The 14,574-nt window shown below is 55.1% G+C and overlaps 2 protein-coding genes across 2 annotated transcripts in view; both read left to right on the top strand.

Moving 5' to 3' along the window:
• Positions 1-1,018: 1,018 nt before the first annotated feature.
• Positions 1,019-14,574, top strand: part of RADIL (Rap associating with DIL domain) — a 51,147-nt gene continuing 37,591 nt past the window's right edge. Inside the window, exon 1 of the mRNA XM_068969432.1 lies at positions 1,019-1,553. Within this exon, the coding sequence (XP_068825533.1) occupies positions 1,019-1,553 (535 nt within the window). The remainder of the gene's footprint in view (positions 1,554-14,574) is intronic.
• PAPOLB (poly(A) polymerase beta) lies at positions 11,609-13,528 on the top strand. Its single transcript, XM_068969021.1, has one exon. The coding sequence runs from the start codon at positions 11,609-11,611 to the stop codon at positions 13,526-13,528; it is 1,920 nt and encodes a 639-aa protein (XP_068825122.1).

Raw genomic sequence — 14,574 nt, 5'->3', positions numbered from 1 at the left:
TGCTGATGCTGGTCACGGGGGCCGGTGCCCAGAGCTGCTCTCACCAGGGCCTGGCCTGGGTTTCCAGAGCCTTCTAGAAAGCGGACCTGTCCTCTCTGGTCTGCCTGCCTGGAGGGGGCACAGAGTTGGGAGCTGGCGGTGTTTGGCCTCCCCCAGTGGTCGTGGAGGAGGATGTCTTCCTTCCCCTCCGCCCACCCGGAGCTTGTGGGGAGAGGGCCCGGGACCCTGCTCTCTGGAACCCTAGGCCTCTGGGGCCCCAAGTGCACAAGAGTCGTGACTTTAGGACACTCCTCGGCATCTCAGCCCTGTGTTCTGATTTCCTCGGCAAGATGGCCCCTCTGGCCTGGCCAGGGCCCGCGCCAGGCTGGACGCCGTGGGTGGACACCGGCATTCCAGCCATGCCTCCGCTGCTTCTGGAAGAGCCCTTTTGTGTCCGTCGTGGTCACGTGTCCATTCGAGTGCTGCCGTCCAGGGAAGTGCTCCTCCAAACCAGGACCGGTCCGCCTGGAGCAGCGTGTCAGGGGCTTGTGTGCTGACGGCGGGCGGCTGTCCGCTTGGCCCGTGTGGCCGGCTCTGTCTGTTGGCTGGCTGTGTTGCCCTGTTCACTGAGTCTCCCGGAGCACAGGTGGGACAGGTGGCGTTTAGGGGAGGCATGCTGAACTCTGCCCTGGCTCTGGGCGTCTCTTTTCCGCCCTTGGGTGACCTCGCAGAGTTCCTAGTGACGGCTTTCCTTGAAGGGAACCCCAGCCACTCCAGACCTGCTCTGTCTCCTACAGTCCCACCGGCTTCGGCTGTATCCTCCCCGTTTGATTCCTCCGAGGTGCCGTGTCCGCGGCTTCTGTGCGGCTTCTGCTGGGGCAGCGGGCCCTGGGCAGCCGTCCAGCCTGGTGAAGCTCTCCTGAGCCCCGTGGGCTCCTGCTGGTCGGTGCTCACCTGCCTTTCGTTTTCTCCCAGGACGCGGCCTCTTCCCTGCCGCTGGCCGGAGCCCTGGGTGCTCGTCGGTGAAGACGGGCCCACCATGTTCTATGGGACCCACTTCATCATGTCCCCACCCGCCAAGAGCAAGCTGAAGCGGCAGGGCCAGCTGCTGTCCAGCGTGCTGTCCCGGACCCTGAGCTACAAGTACCGCGACCTGGATGCCCCCTACTCGGGCCTGGGTGCCGGCGATGACCCTGCCGAGCTGTCCACGCAGCTCTCGGCCCCCGGGGTCCTGAAGGTGTTTGGGGATAGCGTATGCTCAGGCACCCACTACAAGAGCGTCCTGGCCACTGGCACGTCCAGCGCCCGGGAGCTGGTGAGGGAGGCCCTGGAGCGCTATGCACTGAGCCCCGAGTGCGCCTCCCAGTTCGTGCTGTGCGACGTGGTGGGCCAGGCCGGCGGCGACGGGAATGCGTGGCAGGCTCAGGGCTTCCGGGTGTTCGGCGACAACGAGAAGCCTCTCCTGATCCAGGAGTTATGGAAGCCCCGAGAAGGCTTGTCCCGGAGATTTGAGCTGAGGAAGAGGTCGGAGGTGGAGGAGCTGGCTGCCAAGGACGTGGACACCATGACAGCAGGTGAGGCGGTGAAGGTAGGGGTTCGGGGGACGCAGGGAGGCGGGGTGTCTGGAGGGGACAGATGGAGGGTCCTGTCCACACTGCGGGCGCCTGCTGGTGCCGACTCCTGCCACCTTGTGGTGTCTTGGGGCAGGGAGGATCTCGCCTGCGCAGACGGCAGATGTGGTACAGAAAGGCCGTCAGTGTCTGAGGCTCCCAGAGCCTCTTGGGCAGGGGGCTGCGTGCTGCTGGAGGAAGGGGTCTCAGCTGCGGTGCATGGGGGAACGTGCCCGGGCTCGGGGCCTGGGCCGGAGGAGGCCCAGCCTGGAGGCGGTGGGTCACTGCCGTAGGCTCGCTGGGGCAGCCCAGGCCCCTTAGGGGCTGCAGCCTCTGGGGTCCGCAGGGCCGCTGGTTTGTGTCTGGCTTTTATTCACTTGGTGGAAGAAGCTGGTTATCTTAATAGTAAGCGCCATGAAAAATAGATGTTTTTTCCAAATGCCAAAGACTCTTAAAGATATTTCGGGTCGTATTTGACTTCTCCTTCGTTTCTTATGAAAACGGTGGCTTTATGTGAGCAAATGGAGTGGTCTCACGTGGCTCAGAGCAGAGGTCATTCGGTGGCCTCGGGAGACCCATCAGTTGGTCCTGCGGGGCCGGGAGGCTGGAGCCCTCGCTGACATCCTGTGCGTGTCCCCAGGTGTGTCGAACGCTCGTGGGCTCTGGTCCTCCTCTGGTGTGGAGCCTGCCTTGCACGCTCAGGGTGTGGGGACGAGGGTGTGGCAGGTGGATTGATGGCTGGGGGCCTGGGGCCTGCCAGGGCCATGGTGCCAGCTCCAGGGCTGCCACGGGTGGTGGTGGGCGGCAGCGGAGCCCGCTACCCCTTCTGGCCTCGGTCTTGTGATCTGGAGGTTGGGTGCTTGCCTCTCGGGGGCCCCAGGGTGCAGGGGTGTGTGCAGAGTTCCCGACTGTGACTGTCGGTCTGGGGTTTGTTCTGTGAGTTCACAGTGGAGGGGGACCTGTGATGGGCTTGGGGCCCCTCTGACAGGCCAGGTGTGCCGTCATGATGTTGTGCAGATTTGCAGGCACCTGGGAGATGAGAAGCTGCCCAATGAGTAGCTGATGTTACTGGGCTGTTTCTTTTATTGTTTTTTCTTAAAAAACTAATGTTATCGAAGTAGAGGTGATTTACAGTGTCGTGTTAATTTCAATGTTATTGTTTCTAGTTCTCCTCGGACCAGCGCCCCAAACGCCCCACCCGCAGGCCTGGCTTCAGGCTGTGGATTCCGGTCCGGCCCTGCCCTGCTGCTCCCGAGGCTCCGGCTCCTTGCCCGCCTCGCTCTAGGAGGCCTGGAAGGGGCCGCGGCGCGTCAGGTGGGCGGCGGGTGGGTGTTCGGCTCACGGTCACCGTCCTGCCCAGTGTTTCCTCTGCTGGACGGAGAGCAGAGAGCATGTGGGCTGGGCCGGCCCTGCCAGTTCTGTGGGTCCCGGGTGGGCCCTGGGGGCCGCGCTGTTACAGGGGTGAATGCTTGAGCGGAGGGGGAGCAGCGCAACCCCGGGGCCGGACGCCATCTGGGGCGCAGGGTTTTGTCTCCGGTTCTGCGACACTATTTAGACCTGTTCCTTTTACACTGTTGAGGCAGGAGAAGGTGCCCGGCCTATTCATTCTGGGGATGGTTTTCAGAGGAGTCTGTTGACCTGGGTGGGGTTTCACTGACACACTTCTCCGGGCTGGAAGCCGGTTGTGTTACCTGTCTGGGGCAGGCCTCCCGGGCCCCAGGGAGTCGGCCTTTCTGGCCAGCCTCTGACTCGGGTGTGGCCTGGGTGCCCTGTGCCTCCTGGCTGGACCGTCCCCCCGGCCAGTGACCACGCCGCAGAGCGAGCACCGAGGACCCTGCAGCGGGCCCGCCCCATCCAGCCCTGCTCCGCCGGGCATGGGCGGTGGAGCTTCACCAGAGCCTAGGACCCCTGTGTCAGGTGTCTGGGGATCCTGGGGATAGCCAGCTGCGTGGATACGCTCGCACGCGTGAACTCACAGTCTGCACTCTTCCCCCACGTAGAGTCCGCTGCAGCCCCTGGGTCCCCCGGTGCCCCTTACCTCCTAGTGCCCCTCGGGGTCCGGGGCCCCTGCCTCGCGACGGCGCGGCCTGCAGAGAGATTGAAGAGTGGAGGTGTTGCTGTTAGGAGGGTGGTCGATGAGCCCCTCTGGCAGCTCCTCCCTGGCGGCCTCTGCCCCTGTTCCTAACACTCGCGTCTCCAGAGAAGGGGCGCCCCACCTCCTGGGTGGCCCGTGATGAGCCCCGAGATGCTGTAGGCGCCCCGAGTCTCCCGAGTGTCGCCGAAGGCTGTGAGGCGGTGTGGGCTGCGGTGGGTACCCAGACACCAGATTCCCTGCCTCCTTCCCTGCGGATGGGTGACGGTGTCTCTAGGCCCCGGGAGTGGACGGTCCACCTCATCGGGAGAAGGGTGCGAGAGGAATGGACCGCCTGCGTGGACGTGTGTGCGTGCGCGTGGACGTGTGTGCGTGCGCGTGGACGTGTATGCGTGCGCGTGGACGTGTATGCGTGCGCGTGGACGTGTGTGTGCGTGGACGTGTGCGTGTGGGCGTGTGTGCAGCTGTGAACAAGCGCCACCTCCCTAGGTGTCATGTTACTGAACACTCACAGCAATAGTGGTTTTTCCCACTTTGTCCTCACGTCAGAAGAGCGCCTGTGTGGTGCGCAGGGGCTCAATGGTTGCCCTGGTTTCAGGTTAAAAGCCCCCTCGTGCATCCTGGAGGCTCCAGGAGCCCCCAAGGCACCCTCCGGTGACCGGGACGCCCCTCCTGGCCAGGCGGCGGAAGGGGCTGTCCTAGGGCGCTGGAGGAAGACCCCACCCGGCTCTCCAGGACCGCCTGGCCATCATCACGCACCCGTAGTGTGTCCTTGGGCAGTGCTGGCGTGTATTTTCCGTAAATATTGCCTTTTCCCAGCTGCCAGCCTGCCCACGATTTCCAGAGGATGGCAGCCCTGTGTGGCGCGGGTCGGGGCCAGAGCCGCTCCCGCCTGTTTCCAGAGGCTGGCATCTAGGGCTTGTGCTCCGTGCAGAGAGCTCTGGGCCTGTCCCCTGGAAAAAGGCGGCAGTCATTTCTGCTGACCCCGGGGAGGGGTGCGGGCCATGTGGTTTTTGTCAGTGGCGAGGGAAGGCGAGAGCGTGGGGTTGTTTTGTGTCCTGGGTCAGAGGCGAGCTCATGAGCTGGGTTCTCACCCGCAGCTCTGGGGCACTCCAGGCCAGAAGGTCTCTGCTGTGGGGGCTGCCCTGGGCCCAGTAGGATGCTTAGCTTTGTCCCAGCCTCGCCCCCCAGTTGTGACAACCATAGATGTCTCTGGGCCTGGCTGAGTGGCCAGGGTTCAAGTTCACCCTCGAATGGGAACTGCTGGTTTGGACGCGGTGGCCTGGGAGGCAGGAACTCAGCATGCCAGCTGCTCCTGTGCCTCTTACAGGCGCCCGAGGCCGTGTATCCTGGGCCCTCAGCCGGGCTGGGCACTGGGGCCCTGCCTGAGGGACTGGGGTGCCTTCCTTGCGGCCTGCCTGGCCTTGCTCCTGTCTGAGAGGCAGGGCCTCCTAGGCTCTGGGCGCCCTCTTCGGAGGGCGGCTGAGAGGGTTTCTAAAGCTGCTGCGTCACAAGGTTCTCTCTGCAGGGACGTTTCTGCATCAGCCCTGGGCTTGTCCCAATGGTTCTGCAATGTCTGTGGTCTGGCATACAGCAGGTGCTCGTTAAGTGCCTGTTTAAGGGTTGATGCAAACTAGAAGGGCGAGCTCCTCTGTAGGTCTGGGCTTCATGGTGCACCCCAGGCTGCAGGGCTGGGACTGGTTTTCTCTGTGGGGCGTGGGCGGTGGGGCGGCCTGCAGGGGGCTTGGGTGCCCACGAGCATGGGCTGGGGATAGAGTGAGGAGGAACGCGCTGCTCCGGCACCGACCACGGGACCTGCCGGCCACCTGTCTCCTTCGAGGCCGGCTGGAGGGGCTGGCGGGGGCGGGCCTGTCATATGAGCAGCCGACTGGGGTTGTGTTTGCCGTCCCACCCCGTCCATGGAGGAGGGGACAGGCCTGAGCCCTGACTAACCTGGGGTGTCCAGGCGTCTGGTGAGGCCGCTGCTGTCTCGGCTGCTGTGTGCTGTGAATTCTGTCCTGTGTCCCCCAGCTTCTCGGTGCTGTTTGCTTTTGACCTTTTTTCCCTCCTGCCACGAATCTCACGTTTCATAACACTTCTCTCAGGGTGAAGGAGGTGATCTGGATTCTTTTCTCTCTTACTGAAGAGTAGCTGCCTCTTGAGTCTTGAACAAGACTCCCCTTGAGCCTGTTCTCAGCGACAGTCCCTGTGGGAAAGCTTTAGTTTACGTGGTTGAGTAAAAGCAAAACAATGGCCAGCTTTCCCCGTCATCTAAAGCTAGGAAACCGACTGAGCCTGAAAGGCATGTTTGAGGACCTGCATTGCTTGTCTGTGGCCGTGCTGGGCTGCCGCCGCCGCTGTGTGTGTGGGCTTTGCTCTAGCTGTGTTGAAGGGGCTACTCTGTCGCGGCGCAGCGCTTCAGCTTCTCACTGTGGTGGCTTCTCGTTGCTGAGCACACGGGCCTCAGGATCGCAGGCTCGGGAGCGGCGGCTCTCGGGCTCGGGAGTTAAGGCACACCGGCTTAGTTGCTCTGAGGAATGTGGTGTCTTCCCAGACTACGGATCAGACCCATGTCTCCTGCATTGGCAGGTGGATTCTTATCTGCTGTACCATGAGGGAAGTCTGTTCTTGAGGATTTTTAATTTAAAGAGAACATCAAGTTGGTTAGCTAACAAACCAGTTTCACTCTTCGATTCACTGCTTAGATTGAAAAAAAAACCATTACAGCCTTTAGTTTCACATAGAGGCGGGGTGTTGGACAGAAGCCTAGAAGCCCTGTCCCCCGAGCCAGATGTGCCCACCTGGGGCTTGGCTGGCAGCACCTTCCCCCACCACCCCTGGAGACTTCAGGCCACTTCATCTAAGGAGCCTTCAAAGGCTCACCGCTTAACACACAAGACACAGCAGGAGATAAGAACTGGTGCAGAATGTTTGAAAGACACAAAACGTATGGGGAATTGGCTTAAGTATGGCCAGGGACGGTGCAGGGAAGAAAAAGTGAAGTTGGATCCTCACTCCAAACAGTTTAAAAACCCACACATCAGAGATAAAGTTATAGAGCTAAAAGGAAGATTTCATAACTAAGGCTTCAGTTCAGTCACTCAGTCGTGTCTGACTCTGCGACCCCATGGACTGCAGCACGTCAGGCCTCCCTGTCCATCACCAACTCCTGGAGTTTGTTCAGAACTCATGTCCATCGAGTCAGTGATGCCATCCAACCATCTCATCCTCTGTTGTCTCCTCCTCCTGCCTTCAATCTTTCCCAGCATCAGGGTGTTTCAGTTCTTTGCATCAGGTGGCCAAAGTATTGGAGTTTCAGCATCAGTCCTTTCAATGAGTATTCAGGACTGATCTCCTTTAGGATGGACTGGTTGGATCTCCTTGCGGTCCAGGGGACTCTCAAGAGTCTTCTCCAGCACCACAGTTCAAAAGCATCAATTCTTCAGTGCTCAGCTTTCTTTATAGGACACAAACCGTGGGGGAAAGGCAGATAAATTTGACTATGTTGACGTTTAAGCTTTCTTTCCACCTACAGACGTTATGCACTATGTAATGTGTGATAAGATACAGCATTCAGTTCTCACCGTGGTGCTGCGTGTAAATCCAGCTCATTTTTGCGGCATTGCTTTTGTTGAGGCGTGGTTTCCACCACTTGCTTTTGTTCTCCATGATCCGTTCTCCTAATCATGGGCACTCAGGTTGCATCCGATTCTTCCTGCTACAGACCGTGGCACGATGACCCTCTCCAGGGCCTGTGCCAAGTTCCCTGGGGGTCCCCACTAGGGCATGGCGCTTCTGGATTACTGAGGGACAGCAGCTTCTGCAGACAGGCTGCCTGCTTTCTTGGATAGCCATTCCGCATCCCTAAGCATTGAGTATGAGCCCCCGCCCCATGGAAATGTTCCCAGAAACAGGTTAAAATCAGAAGGTGCTGCAGGGTGGCAGGGTGCTGGAGTCATGTGGCCAGAGAGATGCCCTTACCGGCGGGCGTGAGCGGCTGTGAACTGAGTCATGAGATGATTTTCCTGAGTCAGAGTGTAACTTTGAAAGGGTCCCTCGGCCTAAACAAAACTCAAGAGATGGGCCTTCTGGATGTTGATTAGCCAGTGATTTGAAGGTGAAGAAATTTTCCTTTTCAGACACTTACTTGGCTGTGCCAGGTCTTGGTTGCAGCAGTGGCACCTTTCCTCACAGCGTGCGGACTCTTAGATGTGGCCCGTGGGATCTAGTTCTCTGACTGGGGATCAAATCCAGGCCTCCTGCTTTAGGAGTGCGGAGTCTCAGCCACTGGACTAAGGGAAGTCCTGAAGGGTTTTTCTTTGTTATGCAAATTCATTTATTTGTCAGCAAATATTTGTTGAATGCTACTATGTTAGGTACTTGACTAGGTACTGGATATGCAGCAGTTAACAAACAGATCATATTCTTATGGAGCTAAGAGTCTACAGTGGGAAATAAAAGATCATTTGAAAACCACAGAATGACGACTTCTGTGTGCTATAAAAGAAGAGTATAGGTGCTAATTTAGCAGGGAGGTTAGGGATGTTCTGAGATGAAATTCAAGCCAGTCTCAAAATTGGCAACACTGAGCAGGTGAGAGGAGTGGACAGCAGGTGGGGCAGGAAGAACCTTCTGGGCCCAGGGAGCAGCACTGTGCGGAGACCCAGGAATGAGCTGTTGCTGGCGTTCAGTCACTCAGTCGTGTCCGACTCTTCGCGACCCCATGGACTGCAGCACGCTGGGCTTCCCTGTCCTTCATTGTCTCCCAGAGTTGAGTCAGTGATGCCATCCAACCATCTCAGCCTCTGTCACCCTCTTCTCCTCCAGCGTCAGGGTCTTTTCCAATGAGGTGGCTGTTCGCATCAGGTGGCCAAAATATTGGAGCTCCACCATCAGTCCCTCTGATGGATATTAGGGGTTGATTTCCTTTAGGATTGACTGGTTTGATCTCCTTGCTGTCCAAGGGACTCTCAAGAGTGTTTTTCAGCACCACAGTTTGAAAATGTCAATTCTTTGACACTCAGCCTTCTTTACGGTCCAACTCACATCCATACATGACTACTGGAAAAATCATAGCTTTGACTCGACGGACCTTTGTTGGCAAAGTGACATCTCTGCTTTTTAACATGTGAGAGAATGAGAGAAATATGAGTTACCAGAAGGCAAGGCAGTCAGAGGGCGGGGAGGCTGTGAGAGGTGAGGCTGGAGAGACGGTAAGGGGGTGTTAGGGAGTTTGGACTTTAGACTAAGTCTAATGGGAGGCCACTGAAGGGGTTAAAGACTGATGTGGCTACTGGGTAGAGAATACTTTGAAAAGTCAGTAATAGATGAATTACTTTATTGTAGGAGTCTAGGTGAAAGTTGATGGTAGCTTGGACTAGAGTTACGGAAAAACAGGTACAAGCTGATGAATGCCAGATATATTCTGGAGGTAGAATCACCAATATTTGTAAATGAGCTGGACGCCAAAGATGAGAAAGAGGTGTCAAGAATGACGCCCAGATTTCTGATAAGAGCAGCTGCGTAGATGGAGGTGCCATTTACCAAAGTGGTGACTTCCCAGAGAGAACAGGTTACGGAGGGAAGAGTAAGAGTTCTCTGTAGACTGTGTTCAGTTTGAGACACCCAAGTGGAGGTGTCAGGAAGGCAGTCAGATGGTGTGGATCTGGAGCTTAGAAGAGAGCAGGTTATAAAAACTTAAGCTGTTAATAGGTGATGCTTAAGCTGTGAAAATTGATAAATGACCCAGGTAATAAATACATATACAGTGAGAAGAGTCAAGGGCCTAACAAGGAAACTGGAAGAGCTCCAACTTTAGAGGAAAAGTAATGAAGGAGCAAATTAGACTGAGGGGAGACCAGAGATGTACAAGACAACACAGCGTGTGATGCCGTGGAGGCGCGTGTGAGTCTACTGTAGGTCAAAAGAGGTGCAGACCAGTGAAGCCATTGTGTTAGGCAACATGGTGGTCACTAAAGGCCCTCCTGGTAGCTTTGTTGCTGGAACGTTTAGCACGCATACCACGCTGAAGTAGGTTGAGAAAGTGGTGCTTATATTTCTGGCAATATGTGGGATTAATTAGCCTGGAAGATCTTTCTGTATAAAGTACCTGGAAGTGCTGGATGAATTGTAACAATTCTCCTTCCAGATGCATAGCGGAGAACCTCCCAAAAAAAAGGAATCCCTAGGGGTGAAAAAAAAAGACAAAATGAAGACCTTAGAATCTGAACTGATTATGAAGCTGCAGTTGCCTTGCAGGTGTTTGCCAGTCTTTGTAACCAAGAAACTTAAGTTTAATAGCTGTCCAAGAAAGATGTAGGGAGTTGGAACTGAGACCTCATATATATTTGGAAATTATAAAGGTGGACACACTCAATGAAAAGATAAAATAGGAAAAATTTGCTACCTGGTAAAAGGAGATGACAGAGTTCTCTCTCTTGACCTGGGCTCTGGGTGGGAAAAACTAAATACTCTTTCCTAGAATTGAAAAATCACTCTTCCTCTCACATGTTTGGAGTTCAGAATTGTACTGTTTAAGAGATGTGGATAAGAAATTACATTGTACATAATTTGATGATGTACAAGGACATCAGATAGAACAAAGTACTCTTTGGAAGGACATCCTTCCACACAGGTCTCCCAAATCTGGCCAGAGAAGAGCTCACAACCCCGAATAACAAGACACATGAAGTGATGCTGCTTGAAGTGAGTCAGTAGAAAACTGTAGACTCAAATTCTCAAGAGCCTGGGAGATGGAACCATTAGTTATAACATATTAAGTAGATTTAAACTATTTAATGAAATAAAAGGTAGAAAGAAAACAGGAAAGAACAGAATGGCATCCCAAAGGCAGGATTTGGGAAAGAAAAAGATGCTTTTAGTAACAAAAATGCAGGTTTGTAAAGGGACACTTCGATGATGGTTTAAACAGCAGACTAAATACGACTGAAGAGGACTAGAGAACAAGGTAGGCCCGGGATCATGCAGACAGAAATGGGCTGAGAGTCACGGGGAACTGATGGGAAGGCCTGTCACATGTCCCCACGAAGAGGGCCAAGAGAATGGACCAAGGACGCACCCCACGGACGTGTCCGACAGGCACCCGGGAGCGTGACTCGGCGTTTGTCGCGTGAGATGAACGAGAGGTTCGCCCCTTGCTCCCTGGTGGCGATGCCGCAGGACACTTCAGACCGATTTTTACAGCTGTCACAAAGACAAGACCGGCGAGCAGCAGGCTGGCCGGCTGCAGACTCTGCACCGGGAGCCGCAGAAACCAGAGGTCAGCAGATGGGACGCTCGGAGCTGGACAGGACAGGACCGAGAACCCGGAGCTGCGGTCGCGGCTGCCCCGCCACCCAGGTAGCCGACCACGGGGGATGCAACAGAGCCGCTCCCCCACAACGGACCCCTCTGTGCAGGGGTCCTCAAGGACGGGCCTGAGGGCAGAAGCCCCCTGAAGGTGCCGCGGGAGACAACGAGACCCGGCGAGGAGGAAATGGCGAGCGAGCAGATGGACGGTAGGTCTGGGCAAACGTCCCACACGGCTTTGACACGGCCGGAACCGGGGTGCACCCCTGCCTGCCCGGACCGGCCGGATGCCGGGGTAGAGCCCCCGGAACTACAGCCCCCATGAGGCTCTGCGCGCGCGCATGCGCCGTGGCAGGCGTGGCGGGCGCAGCGCGTGGCGTGCGTGGCGCGCGGTGTGGCGTGCGTGGGCGTTCTAGAACGTAGCGGCGAGGGCCCCGGCGCCATGTTGGGGCCGAGGGGACCGCGGAGAGGTGCTTGAAGCGGCGGGAGCGGAGCGGGAGCGGGTCGGACCTGGGCTGGTAGGAGCCCCGCCCCTCCCGCCTCAGCGGATCATGACCCGGGCGGCGGCCACGGAGGTCGCGGTGGCGGGGGACGCGGCGTGGCGGGGCCAGCGCTAGAGATGATGCCGTTTCCGGTGACCACCCTGGGACCACAGCGGACCCCGCCGCCGCCCAAGCACTACGGCATCTCTTCCCCCATCAGTTTCGCACCCCCCAGGGAGACTGACTGCATACTTACCCAGAAATTAATTGAAACTCTGAAGCCCTTCGGGGTTTTTGAAGAGGAAGAGGAACTGCAGCGCAGGATTTTAATTTTGGAGAAATTAAATAATCTGGTAAAGGAATGGATACGAGAAATCAGTGAAAGCAAGAGTCTTCCACAAGCTGTAATTGAAAATGTTGGAGGGAAAATCTTTACATTTGGTTCTTACAGGTTAGGGGTGCATACGAAAGGTGCAGATATCGATGCGTTGTGCGTGGCACCGAGACACGTTGATCGAAGCGACTTTTTCACCTCCTTCTATGATAAATTGAAACTACATGAAGAAGTAAAGGATTTAAGGGCTGTTGAGGAGGCATTTGTACCAGTTATCAAACTGTGTTTCGATGGGATAGAGATTGATATTTTGTTTGCAAGATTAGCACTGCAGACTATTCCTGAAGATTTGGACCTAAGAGATGACAGTCTGCTTAAAAACTTAGATATAAGATGCATAAGAAGCCTTAATGGTTGCCGGGTAACTGATGAGATTTTACATCTAGTACCAAACATTGACAACTTCAGATTAACTCTGAGAGCCATCAAGCTGTGGGCCAAATGCCACAATATTTATTCCAATATACTAGGTTTCCTTGGTGGTGTTTCCTGGGCGATGCTAGTAGCAAGAACTTGCCAGCTTTATCCAAATGCCATAGCATCCACTCTTGTCCGTAAATTTTTCTTGGTGTTTTCTGAGTGGGAATGGCCGAATCCAGTGCTACTGAAAGAACCCGAAGAACGGAATCTGAATTTGCCTGTCTGGGACCCAAGAGTAAATCCCAGTGATAGGTACCATCTCATGCCCATAATCACACCAGCATACCCACAGCAGAACTCCACGTACAACGTGTCTGTTTCAACACGGATGGTCATGATTGAAGAGTTTAAGCAAGGGCTTGCTATCACACATGAGATTTTGCTGAGTAAGGCAGAGTGGTCCAAACTTTTCGAAGCACCCAGCTTCTTCCAGAAGTACAAACATTACATTGTGCTTCTGGCAAGTGCGCCAACAGAGAAACAACATCTAGAGTGGGTGGGTTTGGTGGAATCAAAAATCCGAATCCTGGTTGGAAGCTTGGAGAAGAATGAATTTATTACACTGGCTCATGTGAATCCTCAGTCATTTCCAGCACCCAAGGAGAGTCCTGACAAGGAAGAATTTCGTACTATGTGGGTGATTGGGTTAGTGTTAAAAAAGCCAGAAAACTCTGAAGTTCTCAGTATTGACCTCACCTACGATATCCAGTCTTTCACAGACACTGTGTATAGGCAAGCGATAAATAGTAAAATGTTTGAGGTGGACATGAAAATTGCTGCGATGCATTTGAAGAGAAAGGAGCTGCATCAACTACTGCCTAATCATGTGCTGCAGAAAAAGAAAACGCTTTCGACAGAAGGTGTCCGATTGACAGCCCTGGATGCCGGCAGCCGTGACTTGTCTGTCGGCAGTGAGAGCAGCACGCCTGTGTCGTCACTTCCCGCCGCTTCGCAGACTGGCCCAGTGACTGGCAGCGCTCCAGGCGGGAACAGCCCTGCCCCGGCGGCGTCTGCGAGCGGCGTACAGTTTCCTGAGGTTTCCTCGCAGCAGGCAAATCCCAGCGACGGCCCCGGGGGCGTGGCCGGCGAAAGCATCCCTCAGCCGGCTGCGCAGCCCGCTGTTCCTCCAGCACCGAAGCCCATGGTCACCAGAGTCGTTTCCTCAGCACGGCTGGTCAGCCATCCGCCCAGGCCTTCAGGGAGCACAGCAACAAGCATAGCTAATCCTATCGTAGGAGTCTAGAGGACATCGTCGCGTCACCAAGAAGAAAGGACCAAGGCAGCCAGAACGGAAGAGGAGTGTTCTCAGAGAGAGACCAGTGTCGCTCGAGTGAAGACTTCAGACAGCCGCTGCTGGTGGCCTCACGGGAACATCCACTGCAGGCCTTCCCAGTACCCCTGCTCTCCCCGCAGACCCTGTTCCTGTTATCAAGGATTCAATAAACAGATTGAACTGAGAAAAACACCTCGAGGGTCCATAAACAGTGTCTGCCAACTCAGCCTGCTGTCTTCACATGCTAATGGAGGAGAATGAGGGGCACCAGACTAGATACGGTTCCCAGTAGGTCTATTAGGTGTATTTGGTGACTTCTCTTATGGGCTAATCTTGATCAGAAGTCCAGGTTAGTATGTGAAGCTGGAAGGACTGTTATTAATGTGTCAGGTTACTTATGTGTTAGCCACAGTGACGCTATTTCAAAGGACTCCTGCCCTTGAGGAGGAAAAAGTGAGGAAAAAACCCCTCCAGCTATATTTGTGCCCATGACTGACATCTGGAAGGGATTGATGTTGGATGCATTGTTGGGGGAAGCTTGCAGTACACACTGGTATCAGAATTCCTTATGCTGACGATGCACTTTATGTATATTTTTATTAGAAAGTAGAACTAATTTTAGCTTTTTCAGCTTGATGGGTTTCAGTTTTTTCCTGAAGGGTGTTCTTCATTATGAATCTTGCGGTGAGTTCCCATTGTGTGGCGAGCGGTGTACTGTGCTTCAGTGGCATCAAGGCCACCTGGCTCAGCCCTGTGAGGCCACCCTTTCAGACAAGTATCAACTCTTAGGATATGCGCTTGGTGTTGGAACAGTAATTAGTAAGTGCTTGGTTTTGATGGGACAGGATCAAGAAAGGAGACACTGGTTTTATCTGTAGAACTGTTTCAGGGTGCGACCAATCAGCGGTCAGACAGCAGATACTGTATTGAGCTAACAGAGCTCCATAACTTAATCATTTGTCTTAAAACAAGAAAAAGCTTTTCGTACCCCTACCCCCACTGCCTTCTCTCTGCTT

This window comes from Capricornis sumatraensis, chromosome 3 (assembly GCF_032405125.1).
Source record: "Capricornis sumatraensis isolate serow.1 chromosome 3, serow.2, whole genome shotgun sequence".
Lineage (NCBI taxonomy): Eukaryota > Metazoa > Chordata > Mammalia > Artiodactyla > Bovidae > Capricornis > Capricornis sumatraensis.
This window is presented reverse-complemented; position numbering and strand designations above follow the sequence as displayed.